This window comes from Rhinolophus sinicus, linkage group LG06 (genome assembly GCF_036562045.2).
Source record: "Rhinolophus sinicus isolate RSC01 linkage group LG06, ASM3656204v1, whole genome shotgun sequence".
Taxonomy (NCBI): domain Eukaryota; kingdom Metazoa; phylum Chordata; class Mammalia; order Chiroptera; family Rhinolophidae; genus Rhinolophus; species Rhinolophus sinicus.
The window spans coordinates 132012539-132036902 of NC_133756.1; the positions used below are offsets into that span (position 1 = coordinate 132012539).

Consider the following 24364-nt stretch of genomic DNA (forward strand, 5'->3'; position numbering starts at 1 on the left):
ACACAGATCAGTCTCTGGAGGGAGGATGTGCTGTCCTGGCTTCCTTCTGCTCATCTCTGCCCCTGTTTCTGCCCTAATTCTGCCTTTCTGTCTCTCCCCTCGTCCTTCTTTCCCATCCTTCATCTCTTGCCCTGCCCCTGGCCTCTCTCCAACCCTCTCTAGTCCTCCAAACCTTTTCCCCACCACACACAGATTTCCCTGAGGCTGGGCTGGGATTCCCCCGGCCAAGTGAGGGAAGAGACGTCTGCAGCACAGCTTTGTCTCCAGATCCACAGCAGTGTCTGCGGGTCAGCGTCAAGGGACAGCTGTCTGCACAGTTAGCAAGTGCCGACAGGTAAATGAGAACCTCGTGTCCTCTTAATTAAATCGCCCTTTGCCCAGGCAGCCTTGTGTTCGATTGAGCTGGGCTGGGATCAATAAGCCTCTTCCCCAGCACAGCCACCCCTGGATCTGGGCCTGACCTCCCCAGCCCTGTACAGGCCCACCTGCCCACTTCCCCACCAGCCTGGGAGCCCCTCCAGGGCAGGGTATGCGCCTGGGACATAGCCTGGGACAAGTAAGGAGTGAATAAGTGTTTGCTGAATTGAGTAAACTGAGGCACTGGCAGCAAACATGGACCAGGAAGGCTTGGGGACAAAACTATAACTCCTACCCTCAGGATCCTCTGTGAAGCTGTAGGAAACACAGCAGGCAGCTGCTCCCATCCAGCCTCCAGACACGGCTTACCATAACCCAAGGGCAGCTGAAGCCCTAGGGAAGACGGGTGGCTGTCAGTGTTCAGGACCATCAGGGGCAATTTCTTCTGACCTCTAAGGGCAGAATGCCCTTTTCATAAGGGATCCCCACCTAGGGATCCAAAGCTAGTATGGGAGGGTCAGTGAGCTGGGATCGCTATGGAAGTGTGTGGCACTCATGGGAGACTAGGGTCAGCCTGGAGTTATGAAGGGCCTAGGGCTGAAGGGTTTATAGGGGTCCAGGATTACTGGGTTGTTGGCAGAGAGCTTAGAGGACAGCATGTGGGTGGATGGGGGAGGGACTGTTATTTTGGAGTCCATGCAAGAGGGTACCTTGCATGTGGGCTCCAGGTTCCGTGGAAAGGGTCGGTATTAAAATAGCGGCCAATGCTGTTCTGGGTCAAGGTGTCTCTTGTAGCGGTGGGGGTCATTTTGGTTCACTAAGGGATCAGACAGTCCATAGTTTGGAAAGAGAGGGGCGGGTGCAGACGCCCTTCTCACCTCAGTCTGACCCGGGGACACGGGCCTAGATGTCTGCCAGAGCCCTCACCCAATGAATAGCGCTCCCGGAGGGCTGAACGTCGGCGGGCCCCACCGGAACAGCAGGAGTCGCGTTGGGCGGGCGCCCCCAGTGCTGGGGTTGAGGGAGGCCCGGCTTGGCACGGGGCTGGGAGGGGGGCGCGGAATCAGGGCTTTTTAGGACCCAGCGCGGCGCCTCCCTCCGGGGGCGAGTGCGGCTGCGCGCGCCGTTTGCCCGTGTCCGGAGAGCGGCGGGCTGGACGCGGACCGCGCGAGCAAGCAAGCGAGCAAGCGAGCCGAGCAGCACTGGCAGCAGCAGCGTCGCGGCGGCGGCGACCGCTCAGCGCCTCGCCTCCCCCGCCTCGCCGACCTCACCTCACGGCACCGGGACCCGCCACCCCCGCCTCCCGGGTCGGACCGTCGTAGCCCCCTCGCCTCGGCCGGCAGCGCCAACCGCCTGCCCGAAGCGGGGCGCGGAGCGCGGGGCGCAGAGGCACCGGAGCCAGTGCCCACCGGCCCCACAGACCGAATCCAGCCGGGTGAACCCCGCACAGCCCCGCAGCAGTCCGGGAGCTGTCCCTTCAGCACCGCCGCCGGAGTCTCAGCGCTTCCCAGCGGAGTCCCTGCTCCAGTCGGAGTGCTCAGAGCGCAGCGCAGTGCTCAGAGCGATAGCCTCACCGAGCAGCGTTCCGGGTGCCCCTGCCCAGGGGGCCCGCCATCTCCTCGGAGAGGCGGGGAGAAGGAGCGAGGAGGGCGGGCGGGCGGGCAGGCGCGCCCGCTGCGGGGAGGGGAGCAGGCAGCCAAGCAAGGAAAGAGGAAGGGGGCCGGAGCCCACCCTGCGCCCGGAGCTGCAGCTCGGCCACGCAGGGAGGAAGGCAGCAGGGATCCATCTTCCCCGAGCCCAGAGCACTCTGTGGCGACCACTACACAGCTGAGCGCGAATTTCCCGGCCCCCTCTCCTCGCCTCCCCCTTCCGGGGACTGGTCTACATGTCCGGCCCTGGGAGCAGCTGACCTTCCCCACAAAAGCTTTGTGTCGATTTCTCCATTTTCCCGCTGAGATGGGGACCGGAGCCCGGCTCCCCCACCCTCTTTTCCCTCCTCCCGGGGCTCGCCGCTGAGCGCCGCCCCCCTCCCTCCCTTCCTCCTTCCCTCTCTCCCGCCCTTCTTTCCTCCTCTGCCTCCTCCGCAGCCGGACCAACTCCCTCCCACATCTGGCGCTTAGAGACCCCTAGAATCCCGCGCGCACTCCCCTGGACCAGACAGCATCCGGCAGAAAGCGCCCCGAGGGGCTTGGGTCGCTCCGGGGGTGGCCTGAGCCGCTGAACCTCTGTCCCCCGCCCCGACGGCTGAGGGGAGGGGGGAGAAGGCCGCGCGCCCCCCTCCCCGGCGCAAACTCCCCCTGGCGGCGGCTCCCATGGGTGTAGCTGGGCCGCGCCATGCCTAAGGGGGCGCCGCGATGGGCCAAGGGGACGAGAGCGAGCGCATCGTGATCAACGTGGGCGGCACGCGCCACCAGACGTACCGCTCGACGCTGCGCACACTGCCCGGCACGCGGCTCGCCTGGCTGGCGGAGCCCGACGCCCACAGCCATTTCGACTATGACCCCCGCGCGGATGAGTTCTTTTTCGACCGCCACCCTGGCGTCTTCGCACACATCCTGAACTACTACCGCACGGGTAAGCTGCACTGCCCGGCCGACGTGTGCGGGCCGCTCTACGAGGAGGAGCTGGCCTTCTGGGGCATCGACGAGACCGACGTGGAGCCCTGCTGTTGGATGACTTACCGCCAGCACCGCGACGCCGAGGAGGCGCTCGACAGCTTTGGCGGCGCACCCCTGGACAACAGCGCTGACGACGCGGACGCCGACGGCCCTGGCGACTCAGGCGACGGCGAGGACGAGCTGGAGATGACCAAGCGCCTGGCGCTCAGCGACTCCCCTGACGGCCGGCCAGGCAGCTTCTGGCGCCGCTGGCAGCCACGAATCTGGGCGCTTTTCGAGGACCCCTACTCATCCCGCTATGCGCGGGTAAGTGACAACTTACCCATCAGAAGAGAGGGGCGGGGAAGGCAGCGTTCTCCACCTCCCGCGGGCAGGGGTGGGTTCCCAAACTGGCACCTAAGGAGGTGTGTGTGCGTATTTGTACGTACGTGTACGTGTGAGAGAGAGAGAGGGTGACTCTTTTCGAGGGTGACTGGTTTTGCACGTATGTAAGGGCTGTCCATATTTCCGAATTTAATATGTATGAGCGAGTATGAATGGGTGTGTTTATGTGTATGAGTAGGTTGTATGTGCATATTTATGTAAGTGTGGCGGTGTATATTTGGGTGGGTAAAGAATGTAGTGGGGATGAGTGAGCATGTGTGTAATGTTTGAGTGTGCAGGAGTGTTTGTGCGTGCATGTTTGTGTCTTTGCAGATGTACACTGCGAAGATGTGACCGGCCCTTTAGATTCTAAGCTGGGAGCTCTTCCTCTCTCTCAGGTAAGGGCATCTGGAGCCAGCCAGGGCCCACAGACAAGGGCTTGAGGCCTGGGCTGCTGCCTGAAACAGACCACCCCTCCCCAGGGAGCAGCCTTGTAGGGCTGGGCTGTGGAGAAGGGGATGTGACCCCTCAGAGACCTGCTGCTGGGAACAGAGGCTGTCCTTCTTCCTTATCAAAAGGGCAGGGTGTTGGAGGGTGCCACTGGGCTTATGCCTCTGGGACCTATCAGGAACAGAGAGTGGGTCTAAAGGGGGAACCTACCAGGAAGTGTGAGAGGTGGGTGTGTCTTTATCAGTCACTCCCTTTTAGTGACAGCAGCTTGTTGCTGGGGAGGAAGGGCACCCTCCTGCTGACTTTGGCTCCTCAGGTGGTCTCTCTTGATCGATTTCCCCATCTATAAAATGGGAGAGGGGGTCTGGTGAATTCTAAGGGGTTTTGCTACTTAACTGAGCCCCAAAGGGAGACACTGGTAGCAGCCATCTACCCTGGAAGAGACACCCCTTCCTTGCCTTCTCTGGGCTCTGACCTCAGAGGCCTGAATGGAGCATAAGGCATGAGGGGGAGGGTGGGTGTTGGGAATTGAAAGCAGTGTCCCTCCCCCATCCATAGCCACCCTCCCATCCCCCTACCTGGCAAACTTCTGCCTCTGCCCACTCTCCTTCACTGCTCTGCATGCTTTCCCTCCTGTCCTCTAGAGCTGAGGGGGCAGGATGGGACAGGGGAGGGGGCAGGAGTGTCTGCTCAGCTGCTGAGGATCAATAGGGGAAGGGAACTTGGGGGGCACGGAGGTGTCCACAGGCAGAAAAAGACTGTGTTAGGCACAGGCTTGGTAGATTCGTTACTGAGATAAAACATTCAATGTTTTAACATGTGAGGGAGGGGGCAGCAGGTCAGAGTGTTAAACTTTATTTTCTTAATTATTTTTTTTCAGTTACAGTTGATATTCAATATTATATTATATTAGTTTCACATGTGTAGCATAGCGGTTAGACATTTATATAATTTATGCAGTGATTCTCCCAATTCGTCTAGTACTATACATAGTTGGCACTATACCTGGCACTATACATAGTTGTTGCAACATTATTGACTATATTCTCTATGCTGTACTTTACATCCCTGTGACTATTTTATAGCTACCAATTTTTATTTCAGAGTGTTATAGTTTAAATCCTAGAATAGATGTGTGGGGGGGTATAAGAGGGAGAGAGCCAAGCCCCTCATTCTGCCACTGAGGACCCTGCCCAAGGTCACCCAGGAAACTGGAGGCTAAGCAGGACTAGAACCAGGTCTCCTGGGACCTCATCCTCCCCAGAGCTGGCCACCAGCTCCCTGCTGTCCCCAGAGTGGACTGAGACCCTCAGAGACCTCCCTTTCCCTGCCCTGTCCCAATAGAGGCCACCATAGCCAGGGGATGATGTAACTGGCAGCAGTGGCTAAGCTGTGGGAAGGGGCAGGAGGGGAACTGGGGAGTTGAACCAGCACATGTTGGGTGGGGGTGGGGCGTGCTGGGCAAAGGCCTGGGTTAGAGCAGCTGCTCCCTCAGCCTGCATTTGACCTTGGACAGCATCATAGCAGCACTGGGACCCGCCTTAGCCCCAGAAGGAAGGAGTAGGCCCAACTTCCTCATTTCTCCATTGTCCTCTCAGTCTCCTGGTACCCTAGCAAGGGGCCGTCCCCCTCCCCCACTTAGCGGTGGGGCTCTGACCTATGTCCCTGAGTTTCAGGCTAGTCAGGGGTCAGGTGGGACTTGTTCCAGCCTCCTCACCTGTCCGTCTTCTCCCACTGGACACCCCTGGGCTGTGGGGTGGCCTTCACCGAGGGCAGATAAATGTGTTGGCTAGCATAATTTGGAGTCTTGTTGTTGTACAAAACCTTACCTAAAAGTCCTGATTCTCATGAGTGCCCATGGAAGAACAGTCTCGGAGGGTTTTCCCTGGGCAGTAGAGGGGGATGGAGGTAAGTTAGAAGGTGCCCCACCCTCAGCCTGTCAATGCCACCGTCTTTTCCTGGTAGCCTCCCAGAGTCCTTCCAACTCCTTGGGTGACACATGAGGACACAGAGAGGCCCACAGGGGGAGGGACCTGCCCAAGGGCACAAAAGAACTGAGGGCAGAGCATGGATTAGAACCCAGGCTTCCTGCTGCCCTCTGGCTGGCCTAGCTGCATTGCGCTGCCGCTCTGCAGCTCAGCTGCGCAGAGACCAGACGGCTGCCCGCCCTCCCTCCCCCTCCATCTTTGCTCTGCCGCTGCTGATGACACCTTTGTTTACCCCTCTCCAACAGGGTCCCCAAGCCTCCTCAAATTGGTGGATTGGGATTTACATTTTTATTCTCTATTCTAAACCAGAATCCTATGTGTGTAACATTAATTATGTGTGAAAGGAAGGCTGTATGTGTGAGAGAATCTGTGTAAGAGGGATTCTGTGTGGCTGTGAGACTCGTCATGTGTGTGAGAAAGACTGTATGAGAATAAAAATATGTGAGACTCTGTGTGTGTGTGTGTGTGTGTGTGTGTTGAGACTGACTGTGTGAGATTCTGTGAGTATCAGAGGAATTTTGTGTGAAACAGATTGTATGTGTTTTGAGAGATGAACTTTGTGTGTGAGAATGAGACTGCGTGGGAGAGAGTCCATATATAAGAAAAAGAGTCTACGTGTAAGAGAGATACTGTGTGTGTGTGTGTGTGTGTGTGTGTGTGTGTGTGTGTGTGTGTGGCTGTGTGTGTGAGAACACCAGTGTGGAAGGCTGTATGCGGGGTGAGGGGCCCTATGTGTGACACAGTCTGTGTGTATGTGAGGCTGTGTGTAAAACAGACTGTGTGAGAACTTTGTGTGTCAGTGTTGCTGTGTGTGCTTGTGTGTGAGCGAGACCCTGTGTGGCCTGGGGATGAGTGTACCTTGAGGAAGAGGAAGCTCCAGACCAGCTTCCTGCCTGCGGCCTCGATCTCCTGGAGCGCCTGAGCTGCCTCAGTGAGCAGTTTTCCTCCTCATTGTCCCATCCTCAGTAGAAATGCGGCTGTAGCCCAGGCCCGTTGTTGATGCATGGACCAGCCAGTGAGGCCACCTCACCCGGGCCTTAGCACTGGCCCTGGAAGATGGGGGGCTACTTGGCTGGGGTGGGAGATTCCATCTGAGCTCTTCAGGTGTGACAGTGCCAGCTGGAGTGCCTGGTTCCCTGGCCCCTCTCTGCTATGGTCTCCTGTGCACCCAGGCTGAGGGGATGAGGGGTGGGGAGGTGAGCTGGGACAGGATGAGCCCAGCATGTGTTCTGGGGGGAGGGGTGGTGCCCCAGACACGCACAAGCAAAGGATGATGATGACATTATGTGGTCAGGGCTGTGAAGGGGCTTCCTGAGGCTATGAGAGTAAGAACTGTCCCAGGGGAGGTACTGCTGGGGCAAGCTTTGAGGGGCAAGGAGAAGTTAGCCAGGCAGATGGCAGGGCACAGCAGTCCTAGCATGCCAAGCCGTCGAGGTGTGAAAGCAGGCAGGGTTATGCTGGGGCAGCCGGGGACAGCCCTGACTTGAAACCTGCCCTCCTCTCTTCCTTGTGGGCCCGTGAAGGTGTGAGGCCCTTGGCTTTTTTCTGTAATTTGCATGTTGTCATCAGGATCATTGTTGTGTGTCAGGTGAGGACCAATGGTGGTCCCTATGCCAGAGAGGAGTATCGTGTGTATGTGCATGTGTGTGTGTGTGTATTGACATCTGTCCCCCAGAGTCACTTGGCCTCCCAAATGACAAAGGAGGGCCAATGGAAGTCCCAGCTCCACCCACCCCACTGCCCACCTGTCCTTCGACTCCGTCTCTCTGCCTTGTCCCACCTCTACGGGACCTGATGCAGTCAGGTCCTCACCTCCCTAGGAAGGAAATTCGCTTAGTAGCTGGGATGAAAAGCCCAGCCAGAGACTTGTTTCTCCTTTGGGTCCCAGCTGACACAGGGCTCTTCTAGGCTTGGCCTGGAATGCAGAGGGGTTGGGACAGAGCTGCTTCCAGCGACGTCCTGGGCAGCTTGCCCCCTCCTGGGCAGGACCCCAGTTTGAGTCATGGTAACAGGGATGAGACTCAGGACCAGTGGTGAGGGGGCTGGGTGTGTCCCTCTTCCAGCCATCCCAAGCACTCCCTGCCACAGTGTATCCCCCATTCAGTGTTCTCTTTCCCGTGATGCTTTTACAGGTGTCCTTGTGTCTTTGAATGGGACCTCCAAGCCCGCAGCTCCCCTCCCAGTAAAGAACAGCACAAACCAAATGACTCTTAGTCAGAGTTTCTCAGCCTATTAATCTCTAAAGTGAGCTTGATGGTCAACCCCCCCCAGAGAGCTGATGGAAAGATCAACTGAGGTACTATGCGGAGTCCCACGTCCCAGGGCCTGGCATGCAGTAAGTGCTCAGTAAATGCTGACTGCTGGTGTTACTCCTGTTGGCCGTGTTATCCTATTACTTCATGACTCTCTCTAGACTCCATCCTTTGCCTCCATGTCCGCCCTCCTGGTTCCCGTCACTGTTTCCCTCAAGCCAACCTCTCCAACAGCTTCCTGAGTGCTCTCCCACTTCAGCCCCTGCACCTCCAACTGGCAACCACGGAGGTCTCTTCAACTCACCAATCAGCCAGCTCACCTTCTTGCCTGCTTAAAACCCTGTGGTGTTTCCCTGGCCCGTAACCGTAGCCCCTCAGGCCGCTTGCCTCTCCAGTCTCCTCTGGCCTGGCTCTCTCCGTCTCTCCCTGAGCTCTAGCCAGCCAGGCCTCATGTCAGCTTCTGGCATGTGCCAGCTTCCCCTGCCTCCGGGCCTTTGCGTATGCCATTCCTTCTGGAGAGCTCTTTGCTTCTGGTTTGCCCTCTTCATCCTTCACACTCTGCCTCAAACATCGGTTCCTCAGTGATGCCTTCCGGGACACCACAGGCTGGGCGGGGATTCAGAACCAGAGTCTTTCCCTTCAGAGAAGCGACCCGCTTTGTAATAAAATGTTCACTAGCAGCCCTGCTTGAGTCAGGTTTGTCTCCCCTCCAGTCTCTAAGCTTCTTACATATGCAGTATAATAGGAGCAGTTATTATGACAGATGAGGAAGCTGAGGCCCAGAGAGGAGTGCTTTTCCCAGGGTCACATGTGACACAGGGCTACTTGGGGGGCTAGTTCAGAAAGCCAGGTCTCTAAGTCCTGGCTCACTGGCCTGGGAGCCCCCATCCACCTTAAGACACCTCAGGGAGTATTTGGATCTTGTCTTCTGAGGACTGGAGTCTCTGCTCCCTAGCTCTGGGCAGGAGGTCTGACATCTGCCAAAAGCTTGGCAGGAGATTAGCTTGAGTGTCCCTCAGAGGGAGGCCTGTTGTCTCAGGGGTGGGGGAGGGGGTCTGGTAGCCCGATGCCTGGGCGAGGGCTCTCGGGCCTTCCGAGACAGCTGAATATAGTGCTATGGCTATTCTGAGCAGTCCCATGACCAGTGTATTCACTCTGGACCAAAAGGTCAAGGCCTCAAGCCGCTGCCTCCCGTCAGTCCCCAGGCCAGCCTGGCTACCCCCTGGCCTGAGCTTCCCTTCCCTGAGTGTAGGCTCAGAGGAAAAGAGGGCCTTAGCTAAGAGGCTCCAAGTTCTTATTCCGGGGGACACTTGGGTGGGAGGGACCACCTTTCCTGTACATGACAGTATTGGAGCCGATGGCTGCTCCCAGGCCACGGCCTTCCGCTGGAGGAGAAACAGGCTCGGATCAGGAAAGACACTTGCTCAAGACCATGCAGGGAATCAGCGAGACTCAAACTCACACCCCAAGTGTCTTGGCCCCGGGCCCGGCTGTTTGCCTTCCTTTTGGCTCTCAGTTTCACAAGAATACCAAATCCTACCTGCGTATGCTGTTCCCTTACTACTCCCTTATTTCCTCCCCTGAGGGAGGGAGAACAAGCAGTTACCTGCCTTCCCACCGCTGCTCCCTACTCCCTGCTCATGCTCCAGCAGGGTTAGTTGAGACTGCCACAGATCAGTCCACGCAGACTTGGCCAAAATCCTTATCCACCCAAGAAGGACTTTCCAGAGCCCCCTTCCTTTCTTGAATCACAATACTAATGGCTACTATTTACTAAAGCACTTGGCTATGTGTCAGACAGTTGTAAGGGCTTGATTTATATATTCTCATTTAATTCTCACGAAACTCCCATGGAACTGGATTCTCATTAGCATGCCAAGGTCGCAGGTGAGGCTGCTGAGTCTCAGAGAAGTCGAGTGACTTATCCAAGGTCACTTAGCTCACGAGTGGTGGAGCCACCCAGCATTCAGACCTGGGTCTGCCTGCCACCAGAGCTCTCTCCATAACCACTGCTCAGTACTGCCTCCTGTCGCTTCCAGGGATGGGGAGGTCTATGGCTTGCCATGGCCCGGGCTTGGGTTTTTTTCTGGTTCCCTCCCTCCTCCACCAAATACTCTTTTCCAACCACCTATCAGGGAATCCTGCTCAGCCAGCCCTGGCCCCTGAACCACAGCTAGTGAGGGTCTGGCCTGCAGGGGCTAAGAGAAGGCTCTGGCATCCCCCAGGAAGAAGGTTTTCAGGTGCCTCCACTGCCCCCACCACCCATGCAGGCCCTGGGGCTCCATATGGGCTGCGGCGAGATGGCAGAGGGCTTGGGAGGGTCACGTTATCCTGCATGACGTGATGCATGGTGGGAATGCTGGCTCCTCCTCAGCTCGGCATTCGAGGCCTTCTGCTCTGGAACCTGGCCATGTCTCCTGCTGCTCCCTTCTGCCAGCTCCTCACTGGCCTCCTCCTCTGCAACCCTCATTCCAACCACAGCTTTTTGCTCATCTCTTCCCCTTCATCAGTGTACTTTCTAGTTTTTGTTGAGCACGAGAACTCTTCCCGCAAGGTCCCTAATGCTTAGCCTGGCTGCTCCCACCCTCAGCTGACCTCCTTTGAGAGGGAGGGGTCTGGGTTGGGCACGGAGTCCCCAAGCTTGCATGAGTCAAGCTGGAGGTCTGTGGTTCAGTTCTGCAGCCCGTGGTTGGGGAGAGGCAGGCCCTCAGGATTACAGACTGGCCGGGCGCATGGACAGGATGAGGCCACAGACAAGCCCCCAGTGGTGGGCGTCAGGCCAGGGACACAGAAAGGTCTATAGCCAGGCAGTTAAACCAGCTAAGCTCCCTTGGGCAAGTTGCATCACCCCTTCAGGCTGCAGTTTTTCTACCCATAAAACAGAGGTCGTTCTAAATGACCACAAAGTCCCTTCCCAGCTCCGATATCCTAGGAGTCGAAGCATTCTGGGCTTCACCTTCCCAGTGGCACTGTGAGAGTGGGGCTAGTCCTTCCCTAGCTCTCCTTCCTCATTCTCAGCTCCTTTCGAGGCACATGCGAGCTCTCCCGGCAAGGGTCCCGGTACCAAGCAGGTAGGAGCCCAGGGCAGGGGTCTGAAGAGCCCCCTCCTGCATTCATTCAGGCTCCCTCAACCTGCTTTCATTCGTGTATTCAAGGCATGGGAGTCATGCCCAGCTTGGGGTCAGTTCTGGTGCTGAGCCCCTGTGAGCCGTCAGTGGTGGCAGACTCACCCACCTCTCTCGCGGGCATGGGCCGGGGGTGCCACCTCTTTAGGCCCATCGAGTGGCACCTGTTGCCCTCCTCCCCAGGCCCTTCTCTTGGCTGTGTGCCCTCTGGGAGATGCAGAAAGGTGCACTGAGAGGAGGTGCTGTGCCAGTCTGTAGGCGCTGGAGCAGGGCAGGGGACTAACTTCCATAGTGTAGGGGTGCCGTGCAGAGTGGGGCAGTGAGCTGCCGCTATGCTGGGTGGGGCAGGGGTTGGGGTGCAGGTGTTTGTGATGGCTGCTATGGGGGCTGCAGGGGTCGTTGCTGGAGGACCCCAATATATGGCCGACTCTCAGGTTACCTGGGATGCTTCAGAAAAGGTCAGGCCCCTGGGCACTGTCCGGGGAGAATTAGATTCCTAGATCTGGGAAGGGTTTGTACTCCTGGGTGATGCAAATGCTCAGAGAGGGAGGGTCTACCGTGAGGTTTGGGATATGGGGGTTCTTGCTCCTTGGTTAGAAAAGAAGAGTTTAGGCCCCCGCCTGGACCTACTGATTCAGAATCTGCATTTGAACCAGAGTCCCCGATGACTCACAGGCACATTAGATTGTGAAAAGTGCTGATGCAGGCAACAGTTACCAGTCGTGGGGAAGCATCAGGACACAGACAGATCTGGATGGGTGCGTGCAGGTTGGCAGAGCTTCATGGGTGATTCTGACCTTTCCTTGTGCCCAAGATGTTGGTGTCAGGGTAATGGGCCTGGGGGTGAGGCCCCAGCTCAGAAAATGGCAACTGCATCCAGTTGCTCAGACCAGAAACCTTGGTATCTTCCCTAACGCTTCTCTTTTTCTCACGCACCCACAAATCCTGTTGTGTCCATGTTAGAAACACCCAGAACCTCACCGTGTCGCATCACCCCCAATGCTACCTTCCTGGTTGCAGCTGCGTCTCCTGTCCCTGGATCACTGCAGACTGCCCTCCCTGCTGCTGTCCTTGCCAGGGCCACTTGGGAGGTGCTCGTCACCCTGAGCCAGCCCCTTCCTGTCTCCCTCAGAGGAGACCTGGTCCTTACAGGGTTCTCAGGAGCTCCTTCCAAGCTCCCCGTGAACTCCGCTCCCACCTCTCCCTCTGCTTTCCTGCCTCTCCCACACTCATTCTGGCCTCCTTGGTTTCCACCAACAAGATGCTCGTGCTTCTGCCTCAAGACCCCTGCTCTTGCTGTTCCTTCTCCCCGGAGCGCTTTCTCCCCACCTATCCCTCCCTCGCCTCCTTTAGGCCTGGGCTCAGACGTCATCATCTCCGACGGCACCCTGCCATTCCCTGCCCCCCTTTCATGCTGTCCTATTCTCTTCTTGGCATGCACCACCAACCAACTACATGTTACTAACCTACTTTGTTTATTATCTGCTCCCCTCACTGAAATTTAAGCTCCATGAGGGCAGGGATTTTCGTCTCTTTTAACATATGTTTAATGCTTGGGATCTAGAACAGGGCTGGCATAGTGACTGCTACATAAATATATTTATTGAAAGAATGAATAAAGAGACCAGAGTTCAAGACCTACGTCAGACATTGGCACCCACACCTTTGAGCCTATTACTGGCTGCCCCACCCCCACCGCCCCTCCTTGTCTCACGTGGAAACACAATCCCTCAACCCCTCAAGCCTGCAGACATGATGGAGAGGAGAGGCTGCGACTGGGGGAGTGCTGCGGTCAGGGGCGGGGTCCAACCCCAGTAAGGGCAGGGTCCTACCTGCCGCTGTCACCACCCAGGGCCATATCAGGCTCTTAACATCCTGACACCTCCATCTCTCCAAACTCCCCCATCAAGCAGCATCAGCCCAGACACTATCCACAACCAGAATTCAGCGGCTAAGACACTATTTTCCAAAACCAGGGTGCACTAGCTCTTAGGAAGGGGACACTGTGTGGACACTGAGTTCCTCGGTCCACTTGGTCCAGCCTAACCCCTAGTCTGACTTCCCCTGGGACTCTCGCTCCTGAGGCCAGCCGGGTTCCTTTTCTCCCTCTCCCTTCCTGTCTCCTTCCCCGTCCACCTCCCTCCCTTTTCTCTCCCATTTTCCCCTTTCCTCTATCACCTGTGTTGGTAGGAAGTTCTTGGCATTAGTTACTGTCTTTCAACACAGACTCCGTTCCTTGAGGGCCTAGGATGCTTTTTGTCCCAAACCCCCTGCTCTGAGCCTTGGTCATGGGTTCAGTAGCTGGTGGGTGGGCTTCGCAGCTGGTCCCTGCTTCCTGGCTACCTGACCTTGGCAATACAACATGTGCCCCATTCTCTCATAAGAGCATGGTCTCTTGAACCAGGAGACCTGCGCTCAAATCCCAATCTAACCACTTCCTAGCTGTGTGACCTTGGACAAGTTCCCTAACCTGTCTGTGCCTCAAGAGAGGGATATTAATAGGACCTGTCTCATAAGGAGGCCATGAGGGTTGAATGTGTTAGCACTTAGCCTAGAACCTGGAACATAACAAGTGTTTAATTATTGTGGGTTCCATTATTGTCTTTTTATCAGCGCTTGGCTGTAAAAGATCCAAACCCTTACCTGTTCCTTGTGCTTTCTTTTGGCAACTGACTCCCTTCAAATACCTCTCTAGGGGTCACCTTACCAACCTTGGCCCTAGGGGTCCCTTCTTCTAAAGTCGGCCTCCCATCAGCAAGATTTCAGGGGTGTCACCGTGGGAAGCAGGCCTGGATTCTGTCTTGGTTCTGCTACAAACCTGGTGTGTCGTGGGCTCCCTCTGAGCCTCAGTCTCCCCATTTGTTGTAATGGGCTGCTCATCTGTGCTCTGCCTACCTGCCCAGGTGTAGCGGGGAGAGAGATGGATGATGGAACTTCTGCGTGCAGGTGGAGAGGGAGGGAGGGCTGTTGCCATCAGGCTGTGGTCGGAAGCCAAGCGCGGGGACCTGAATTGCTGATAAGTGTGCCAGCGTGGTGAGGCTGGCAGGCAGGCACGCATCACAGCTCAGGATTTAAACGTCTCCTCTTTACAGGGGATGCTCAGGCATAGGGAGCAGTGGCAGCAGGAGCCAGGCAGACCCCAGCAGCTGCTGGAGCCTGGGGGTTAGGGCCTGACGCTCCTGTTGTGCCAGTATGTGATATCCACTCTTGGGCTGGGCTGCTCCATCATACCGACGCCAGGCTGGATGGAAACACGCTAATGTTAGATGGACAGCCCCAGAAAGCTGAGCTCAGGGGGCTGCAGAAGCCAGCCTCACTGGGCCCAGCTTCAGGTGGTGCTTCAGCCTGGACCATCATAACCAAGTCTGTGCAGGGTGTCAGGTGCCTCTTCCACCCTGCACAGCTCAGACCCTTCCCCTGCTGGCTTCACCCTGGCTCTGATTTTACCCCTGAGCCCCTGGCCCACTGCCTCTGATGTCCCCCACTTCTTTCCTTTCCCATCCACAGTGCAGGAAGGGACTTCTCTCCATATCCCTACCTCTGCACATAAAGACGATCTGTGTAGCTCCCCTGCCAGGGGCTGCTGTTAGCATTCATTCACTCGTTCAACAAATATTTATTGAGCACCTACTTATTAGATAGCAGGCACTGCTCTAGAAGCTGGGAATAGAGCAAAGAACAAAACAGTCAAACATCTCTGCTGTCAGGAAGCTTATGTTCTAGTCCAAGAAGAATAAAGAGAAACAAATGGCTTCATGGAATATACAGTGTGTCGGGTGGTGAGAAGTGCTGTGGATACATGATGGAGGGACGGGCCCAGGAAGTACTGGAGGCACCGCTTTAACTAGGCAGGGAAGGCTCCCTGCGCCGGTGATGTTTCCGCAAAGACTTAAAGGAGGTAAGGGAGGGAGATACGTGATATTTGGGGAACAAAGGGAAATGGGACATGCCTTGAGGAAGCGTGTGCCTGGGGTTCAGGACACAGCAGGAGCCCCAGGCTCAGAGATCCAGGGGACAGTGAAGGCCAGACAGGGCAGAGCTACCCACAGTGGTGGGTCTGTCTCTGGTAGGGTCTGCTGCGGGCTCATGGCGTGTGCCAGCCCAGTGCGTGCGTGGCTATCTCACATCTGCACTGTTGTGCCCTCCCCTCCTGGAGCCAAACTGCCTAGGTCCACACCTGGCTCTGCTGATAATTAGCTCTGCAAGCCTCTGCAAGCGTCAGCCCCCTCAGCTCTGAAGGGAGGATAACAAGAGTCTCTCCTTCACCGGGCTGCTGTGAGGCTGAGTGAGATAAGCTACAGAAGCCCTTCCGCACACTACATGGCACAGCACAGGTGTTCCTGTACTGCTGTCATTCTCACTGTTTGGTGCATGAGGCCTCTTTCTAGAATGCTCTACAGACACTGGCCTCACCCCCATGGGAGGTTCTGAGAAGATGAACCTAATGTCTACAAGGGGGTTCCTGTGACCGGGGATGCTTTGGTGGTTCCCCAGAGAGCTTCTCTGCCCCTGCAGGGGCTCAAGCAGGGAACTGTGACCTCCCGTGGGCCTTGTCACCAGGGCAGGACTGTGAACATGCTTCAGACCACAGCCTCCCTCCAGGGCCAGCATCCTTCACTAGAGATTAATGTTTTATGCTCAACCTCAAGGGCTCTCTGAGCTGCTCAGAGCAACATGGTCACCTGCTGGGCCATCTAGAGCCAACCAGAGCCCTGGGCTGAGGGCCAGAGGCTGGGCGCACATGGCTTCCGTCTGCTAAGGGCCAACCTGGGCCGTTGCTCCTCTCTGTGTTCCCAGGGCGCTCCTCACTCAGCCCCCAACCAGCCCCCACTCCTGGAGCGTAGCCCTTGTCTTTCCGAGCCTTTGTTTCCTCATCTATAGTGTGCGTAATGATGTTCCCCTGTGTCTCAGTGATGCTGGGAGAATCCACTAAGGCCTGAGGCAGAAAGATAATTTGCGAGGGAGAAAATATGGTCCATAGCAGGGCCAGGTGCAGGAGGAGATACGATCTCTAGGGCGTGGAGAGCGTGGGGTTGGGTCACAGCAGTCTGGGACCTGGCTGGGCCTGGGTTTTGCTCTGCCCCCTGCCTCAGTGTGGGCCAGTGGCGTCCGGCTGAGCCTGCTTCCTCTTGTGTGGAAGGAGGATGAGCCTCAGAGGGGCAAAGCCCTGGCACTGTGCCTTGGCACACGGGAGCTGCTTACCAGGGCTTGGATCTGGCTACTGGGGCACATTGTCACCCTGGTCCTGGGTTCATATTTCCCAGGGGAGCTGGTAGAATGAGTCCCTGGCTGAGCCACGGAGAGGGAGGCGGGCTATGGAAGCCTCATCCAGGGGCTCCACAGTCTCAGGGGCAGGAACCACTGTCACCAGTGATATATTTAGCAGCACAAAGGTCAGAAATACCAGGAGCTGGCTTCCCTTCCAGGCGGCAGGGATCGTGGCTCCTGAGGCCCGGCTGCCACCAAGCAGATATTTTTTTCCTGTCTGGCAGTCAAGGGATCTGAGTACAAGCCTCCGAGTAAGGAATCACTGTGGTTCGTACGGGCTTTCTGAGTCTTTCCATGCCCACGGCCCTTCCTACCCTGTTGTGCTACCCTTTGAATTCCTACCCATCCTGCCTTTCCAGACCACCCATCGTTGGCCTCCAGGCACGTTAACTGTGCCCCCAGCATATTCTAGATCCCCTGCCTCCTGCCTTTCCGTGTTTCCTTCCCTCTGCCAAGAATGCCCTTTCTTCCAGCTCTGCATATCTGAAATGGATCCAGCCTGGCTTTGATGGCCCCTTCTGTCTGGAGCCTTTGCTGATCCCCCTCCTGAAGAGACTGCTCTCCTAGAGAACTCTGCCTGCCCTTGACCCAGGTGATCTGTTGAGGTTCCGTGTCTCCCTGATTCAGCTGCAGCCACTTAGAGGACAGGGACCCGCTTAAACAATGACAGTGCCTGTTGCATAGCATGGAACCAATTCATCTTTGCTGAAGCCACGTACCTCACAACAGCCCTGTAACGTAGGATTCCATATTATCCCTATTTTATTGATGAAGGAAAAAATGGCCCAGAGAGGTTATTTCCACAAGACCACACAGTTAGTAAGTGGTGGAAGAAGCATCAGACACCAGGTCTTCTTGGGAAACTGAGAAGGCAACTAGAGCAGGACCAGCGTGCCTACTGCCCTGTTATTATGCTGTGGTTCTCTGGTCAAGAATGAGGTGGTCGGATGGATAGATGGATGATGGATAAGGGATAAGAGAAGGCATGAAAAGATGGGTATGTTGATGGATATGGATGAATGGATGAATGGACAGAAGGATGTATGAATGGATACCCAGCGGGGTGTGTAACTTAATGGATGGGTCAACAAATGGAGGAATGTGAGGATGGATGGACAAATTTCTAGTCTCTTGGCTCTCATTAAATGAAACATCCTAGAGGATGGGACTTGGGAGCGGAAGACTTTAGGGCAGAAGGTGGGGTGGGACACCCAGCCCATGTGTGTAGGAAGTGAGTTTGCCAGATGCAGGGGGTGAGTGGTTTGTAGAATGAGGGAGCTGGGAACTGGGGGCAGGGACAGGTCTAAGGGACTTCTCCAATCTAAAAGGTGAGAAGCTCTGATGGAAAAGAACCAGGACAGGCCGGAAAGAAGGTACAGGCAGTGTCATGGGATGGGGAGGCCTCAGGGCCCAGGGCTTTCCAGACTCCCTGAACCATTGGAGGGAAGACAGTGAGTGTGGGGCTTGGCCTCTGAACCCCAGGACGTGCAGAGCATACGTGTGGTTGCAGTCTGTATGAGGTGGAGAGGACTCTTCCTGCTCGGGTCCCCAGCTGTGGTGAGCGCCCTCGTATAGTTCTGGCAGGGCCATGCTCCAGGGGGCAGCACAGTTCTGCTGGCTGGGGAGTGGCCCCTGCTCAGGCCCCCGATGACCCTGGCTCAGCTACACCAAGATTCACCATCTTCCCACTGCTTTTTGCATCAATCCCCAGGCTCTAGAAATGAGCTCCAAGGCTTTCGTTCTAATGGCCTCACAAAGGCCAGTAAAGGGACCATGGACATGGGTGGCCAATAGTTGAGCTTGGCAGGGCCTGGAGGCTTAGATGCTGCGAGCCTAGAGCAGATTCTCCCAGCTGGAGCTAAGGATCTCCGTTTACACAAGGCACAGTGCTGTGAGCATCTGTGCTCAGACACGAAGCCCTGCTCTAGCATCCCCCAGCACCAGACTACCCCCCACACACATACGCTGGCCCCGGCAGGCTCTCTGGGAAACCAGGTCCCAAGGAGAGTGCCTGGTGCGCCATGACAGTCACGGCTGCGACTATGTATAGCTCCAGCACACACAAGCCCAAGACAACAAAGGAAAGTCTTTCCATAGAGAAGCTCCACGTGCAAGCACACAAATGTCTGCACACACATGCTCTCCACACTTGTGCATGCCAATGGCCTTGGCACTCATGGACCCTTCCTTGCACCAACACAAAGTTTCATTCATTCACTCAGGCATTCGTCCTGTAAATGTTTGTTGAGGGACTAGGAGAGTAGATGAGAGCATGTGTTCTATAGTCAGACAAAGCTGGGATTTGACTTCTAACTCCCTCACCTCCCAGGCATATGATCACGGGCAACTTAACCTCCCCGAGCCTCAGTTTCCTTCTTTGTAAAATCATGATGGTAACTGTAGTATGGACCAAAGATATGGTGTCGGGGTGATGAGAGGGGGCACGTAAGAATGCTCAGGACGTGCCCAACTCAGGATAAGTGTCCTGAGTGGTACACAGTAAATGCCTTTATCCTCACGATTGATACTATGTGCCTAGCTCTGTGCTGGAGCTTTATTTAAAGCTGTTACTTCTGGAGGTGCTTGTGAAAAGTGGTTTATGGTGTATTATAGGCACTCAGGAAATGCTTGATGATTTAATGAATGAACAGTTGAGTGAAAGCTGCATCAATGGAAGGCGAGATGTCCTTGGAGCTTTCTTCTCTCAGGAGGAATCCAGCCTCACTGTATCTTGTCCAGGCTGTGTCTCCGGTTAGATCTAGGTGTTCTTGTGGGTAACACAGGTGTCCTAGAGATTAAGAGGGAGCTCGAGGGGATCTGCCCCCCCCCCTTTTGCAGATGGGGAAACGGCAGCACAGTGGGAGCAGGAAGCTCTGGGCTGGCACTAGGCAGGCCTCCGTCTGCTAGGGAAGGGGCTAGAATTCTGTCCACCCAGGGTAGCAAACAAGCTGTAGCATTTGAACGTACTGTCACCACTCCCAACCTCTGAATAGGCCAGCAGCTAAAGTCCCTAGGCCGTCTCCTCCCATTACACCTTCTCAAAAAGAAAGTGACATTTCCTGGTGCTTTTTTAAGCCCAGGCTGTCTGGGCCAGACCCGGGCATGGGGTGGGCAGTGCTGGGAGTCACAGCCCAAGTCTCTCCTCACCTTGAGTGATCTCAAGGTGCTGGGAATAGACATGGTCTCATCTCCTCGCCATGTGTCCCAAATTCCAGTACGGATGCCCAGATTCTAGATTCCACACTCCAGGGCCTGCATACAGGTTTTGAATTCTACGTGCCCGTGCCAGTTCTGCCCCCCAGGCAGGCAGGACTCGGGTTGTTGAACTCCACAACAAGCACCTTCAGCTGGCAGCCTGCTGGGAGGGGAGGATATGTCTGCCCCTCCCTGAAAAGGCACCTTCGTGCCCTTATGCCCACTCTCCTCAGTCATTCGTGCCCATGGCTGGTGGGGGACTAGGTCTTTGTGGGCTGAGCGTGCCCATTGCTAAGAGACGAACGTGACTGTGCCTGCTGTCCGTGTACACAATGAGCCTGCTGTCAACGAGGGTACCTATTGCCTGTGTAGACATGAGTCGGCTGTCAATCTCTGCCCATTGCCAGTGTACCAAACAATTTCTGTGGAGACTGAGCTGATGAGAACATAGCTGAAAGATTCGTGACTGCATCGGGGCCAGTTTAGTCACCGATTCATGGATAGAGATGATCCTTTTACCAGCGTAGATGAGGATCTGCTGTAAGTGTGGTCAGTGCTGGTGTAAACGCAAGTCTTCAATCAGTGGTTGTGTACGTCGCCAGTGCAGGTACAGATACGGCGTCAGTGCGTCAGCGGTTGTACACACTGCTCATGCAGATGAGGGAAAGTGGGTGCCAGAGGAGGGGTTCACTTCCTAAGGAGGCAGAAGGGAGTAAACTTGTTATGCCCATTTTGTAGATAGAAGGATTGAGGCCAGTGCACACGTGTATCCACGACCTTCCCACAGATGGGAAGCTGTGCTCTTGCTTAGCTGTGCTCCTGGTTCTCTGAAGGGGGGTGAAACAGCCCCCCTTTCGCTAGGAGTGTGTGGTGTGTGGCTAGGCCAGCCCTGATCCCCAGATCCAGCCACCTCATGGACCTTCCATTCTAAGGGGGAAGAGAGACAATGAATAATGAAAATCAGTGGATTAGATAGTGTAAAGTGCCAACACTCATCCAACTGAACACCTGGAATGGGTGAATGTTATTGTGTGTATATTACGTATCTCAGGAAAGCTGGGGAAAAGCGAGGGTGTTCGAAGATGGTGCATGCAATTTGGATGGGGGGAGTAGAATTAGGAAAACCAGATTATTGGAGGTGCTGGTTGAGATTTTAGAGCGGTCAGAGTACTCATAAGATGCTGAGGGAATGAGCCACAACGATACCTGGTTCAACAGCCAGTGAGAGGGCCCCAAGCAGGCATGTGGCGTGTTTAAGGAACATGTTGGAGGAGGCCAGTGTGGCTGGAACAAGTGAAGGGGACAGTGGCAGGAGAGGAGCTTGGAGGGGTAATGGAGGACCACATCATGGGGGGACCTGCAGGGCGTCGTGAGAACCTTGGCTTTTCCTCTGAGAGAAATGGTGAGGCCATGCAGTGTTGGGAGCAGAGAAATAGTATGATCAGAGTTACATTTTAAAAGGATTATCTGACAGTTATGTTGAAAATAGTCCTAGAGCACCAGGAATATTGGAAGCCCGGAGACCAGTTACGAGGCTCTCACGATAACAGGGGAATCGATGATGGCTGGGACAGAAGTGGTGAGAGGTGGTCAGATTCTGAACTTCTTTCAGGCTGAACCAACAGTATTTCCTTACAGGTTAAATGTGAGGCGTGACGGAAATAGAGGTGTCAAGGATGACTCTAAGGTTTTTGTCAAGAATGTCCTGGAAGGATGGAGTTGCTATCTCATGGAGAAGGCTGCAGGCGGTGGCGGTGGGGGTGGTACAGTAGTCAGATGATGTGTTGAGTTGGAGAGAGAGCTCTAGACTTCCACTTAGAGATGCTAAGGACGTGGATACTGAATTCTTGAGTGCAGGAGCAGGGCTGGCTGCAGATAAACATCTGGGAGTGTGCTCTTGGTGGTATTTGAATGGGCGATGGTATCTAAGCCTTGAAACTGGGTGAATCGCTAAAGTGAATGAGTGCAGATGGAGCAGAGGACCAAGGACTGCGTTCTGAAGCACCCCGTTAGAGGCTGGGAGAAGAGGTTGGCAGAGGACATTGAATAGGAGCAGCCAGTGAGGTGGGAGGAAAATCAAGAGACCGTGGGGTCCTGGGAAGTGTGAACAAAAGGAGGGAGTGACCAGCTGTCTCAGATGCTACTGATGGTCAAGGAACATAAGGACTGGAAATTGTTCCTGTTCTTTCTGCCTAGAATGCTCTTCCGTGCACCCTGTATTTCCCTAGTTGTTTCTTACCCATCCCTTCAACCTCTGCACTTGTCACTTCCTCTAACCCCAAGACTCATTGTTAAAGGCCCATCAAATGCCTTGTGCATTCCTCCTGAAGCCCTTGTCACCGCATGTAGGTATGTATTTGCTTGTATGGTTATTTGATAAATGTCAGTACCCCCTGCCAGGTGCCTGTTTCTGCTCACTCTGTACTCAGTGCCCTACACAGGCCTGGCATAAGGAGTAAATATTTGTTGGAGGGTGAGCAGGTGGGCAGTCAATTATAGTCCCACCTTGGCTGTGTCCACTGCCCTCCCTGAGCTGTCCCTCTCTTGGGGTTATCTTTTTATTCCCTTCTCCCCAAACACACACACACACGCACGCGCATACTTTTTTGGGAGTCAGGACCCCTGACTTGATGCAAAACCACAACTGAGCACTGGAAATTTCCCAGTGGATTTCTAGTGGACACACATGGATCTTGGAGCTTGAGTTTTCTCATCTGCCAAATGGGGGCAATCAAGATGGTCCGACTGATGGCCCAGCTGTGTGTGTGTGTGTGTTTCATACAGGATTCAAAATGAGAAGTTGTCTTGTAAACTGCAAACAGCTGTACCCAATATTATAGTAATGGGAAGAATAAAATTTTCCTCCGAGGGCTACCTGGATGGATGTGAAAGAGATTTGCAAAGGGAAGCCCTGGAGCATAGTGGTTTTGGAGTAAGAGCGACCTGGTTTCAAATTCTGCCTTCACTTCCGAGCTTTGTGGGTTTTGGGGTTTTTGCACATGCCGTCATCACTCTAAACCTCAATTTTCTTATTTGCAAAATGGAGGTAATGACACCTTCCTTAAAGAAGTTTTTAAAGATAAATGAAATCATGTGGTAATGGTGGTCATTATTACTTGATAGCAAAGGACAGTGAGGATCAACAAAGCTAAATACTCCTGCCTCTGAGGGGTGTGTGATTGAAAAGGGTAAAGCATACAATACATTTAGCCATGCACAGTGAGCGTTCAACAAAATCAGGCTCTGAACCAGGCCAAGGAGGGTGATGGAAGCTGGAGGAGGCCTGGCCTGCAGGAGAGATGTCCCAAGGGTGGGTCCTGCGGCCCATCTACAGGTGTGGGTAGAGCTGTCACAGGGAAGAAGAGGAGCAGGTGTATTCTGGTGACTCCAGAGGGCACCACTGGCATCTCCAGGAGAAAGGGGCAGGGAGGTTGACTTAAACAAGAAATAAAGGCATGTCTCTAGAGCTGTCCAAAGACAGAACAAGTGGCCTCGGGAGTTCACCCTTGCTGGCAGTCACCAACAGAAACATCTGCCTCGGGGTAACCACAGAGGGGATTATTGAACTGTCCCATGAGAGGCCTATGTGTCCTGTATAGGATGCCTTCCTACTCACTTTCTGACCTGGGAGTCTTAGTCACATATTTCTTATTCCAATGTATGGTAGAAAAAGGTTTGAGGCACATGAGACACACCTACGACAGAATTCTTAGAAATAAAAAATAAAAGGGGAAAAAAACAAGAGTATAGTGAAGAGAAGAAATAGCGATACCCCAAACCCAAGTAAAGGATTAGTTCAGAATCGAACACCAAATTTAGCTGAGCTCCCTGGTAGTCAGAACAAAAGAGGAAATAGGAAGGGCTCTATAACTCATCAGACAAGTACACCAGGAGATACACACAATTCTAAGCCCTTCACTAGCAGAGCAGTTTCTTGTGTAAATTCCGGGTATTCCTCAGAGTTTAAGATGCTAATGGGAGAGGGTGTTTGTTACCTGGTCTCCACGAGAGAGTGGGTGTTAGTCCCTGATGGGACCTTCTGGGGCCCTGACACCCAGCCTTTCTGGCCTGTGGGACTGTAGGGGCATCCTGGGACAGCACAGCAACCAAAGCAATCCGGGCCTGACAAAGGTTGTAACCAAGCTGGGGCAGCCGGGGCCAGCTCATGGGGCACAGCCAGGCTGAACTGTGCTATGGACATCTTGCCTGGAAACTTAGAGGGGCCTATGGGAAGCCTGAAGTCCAGGACTTCAAAGCAGGATAGGACTAATGGTGCCACTGAGAACCTGAGACCTTGGGCAAGATTCTTCACTTCTCTAAACCTCAGACTCCTCGTCTGAAAAGCAGTGATAACACTGTGAGGTGTGATAAAAAACTACGGTGAATGTTTAAATAAAATAAAATAATTATTACAGTAAAAGACACATTGCCATTAACCCCCCTCAAAATACTCCCCCTTGCTTCGAACACATCCCATCATTCTTGTCACTTTCTGAAGCAGTTCTGGAAGTCCTCTTTCATGAATGTCTTTAGTTGCACTGTCGTGGCTGCCTCAATGTCCTGAATTGGTTAAAAATGTTTACCTTTCATGGTCATTTTGACTTTGGGAAAGAGCCAGAAGTCGCACAGTGACATATCTGGTGAATAAGGTGGATGAGGACACACTGTCATGTTTTTATGTGACAGAAATTGCTGTACCAGAAGTGATGTGTGACACAGAGCCTTTCCATTGTGATCACAAAATGCAG

At 54.6% G+C, this 24364-nt stretch overlaps 1 protein-coding gene across 2 annotated transcripts in view; it reads left to right on the forward strand.

Moving 5' to 3' along the window:
- The first annotated feature begins 1183 nt into the window (after positions 1–1183).
- The window catches only part of KCNC1 (potassium voltage-gated channel subfamily C member 1), a 45672-nt gene continuing 22491 nt past the window's right edge, over positions 1184–24364 (forward strand). For both annotated transcript variants that reach the window (XM_019746606.2, XM_074336097.1), the window contains exon 1: positions 1184–3281. In XM_019746606.2, coding sequence (XP_019602165.1) covers positions 2712–3281 — 570 coding nt within the window. In that variant the 5' untranslated portion in view covers positions 1184–2711. The remainder of the gene's footprint in view (positions 3282–24364) is intronic.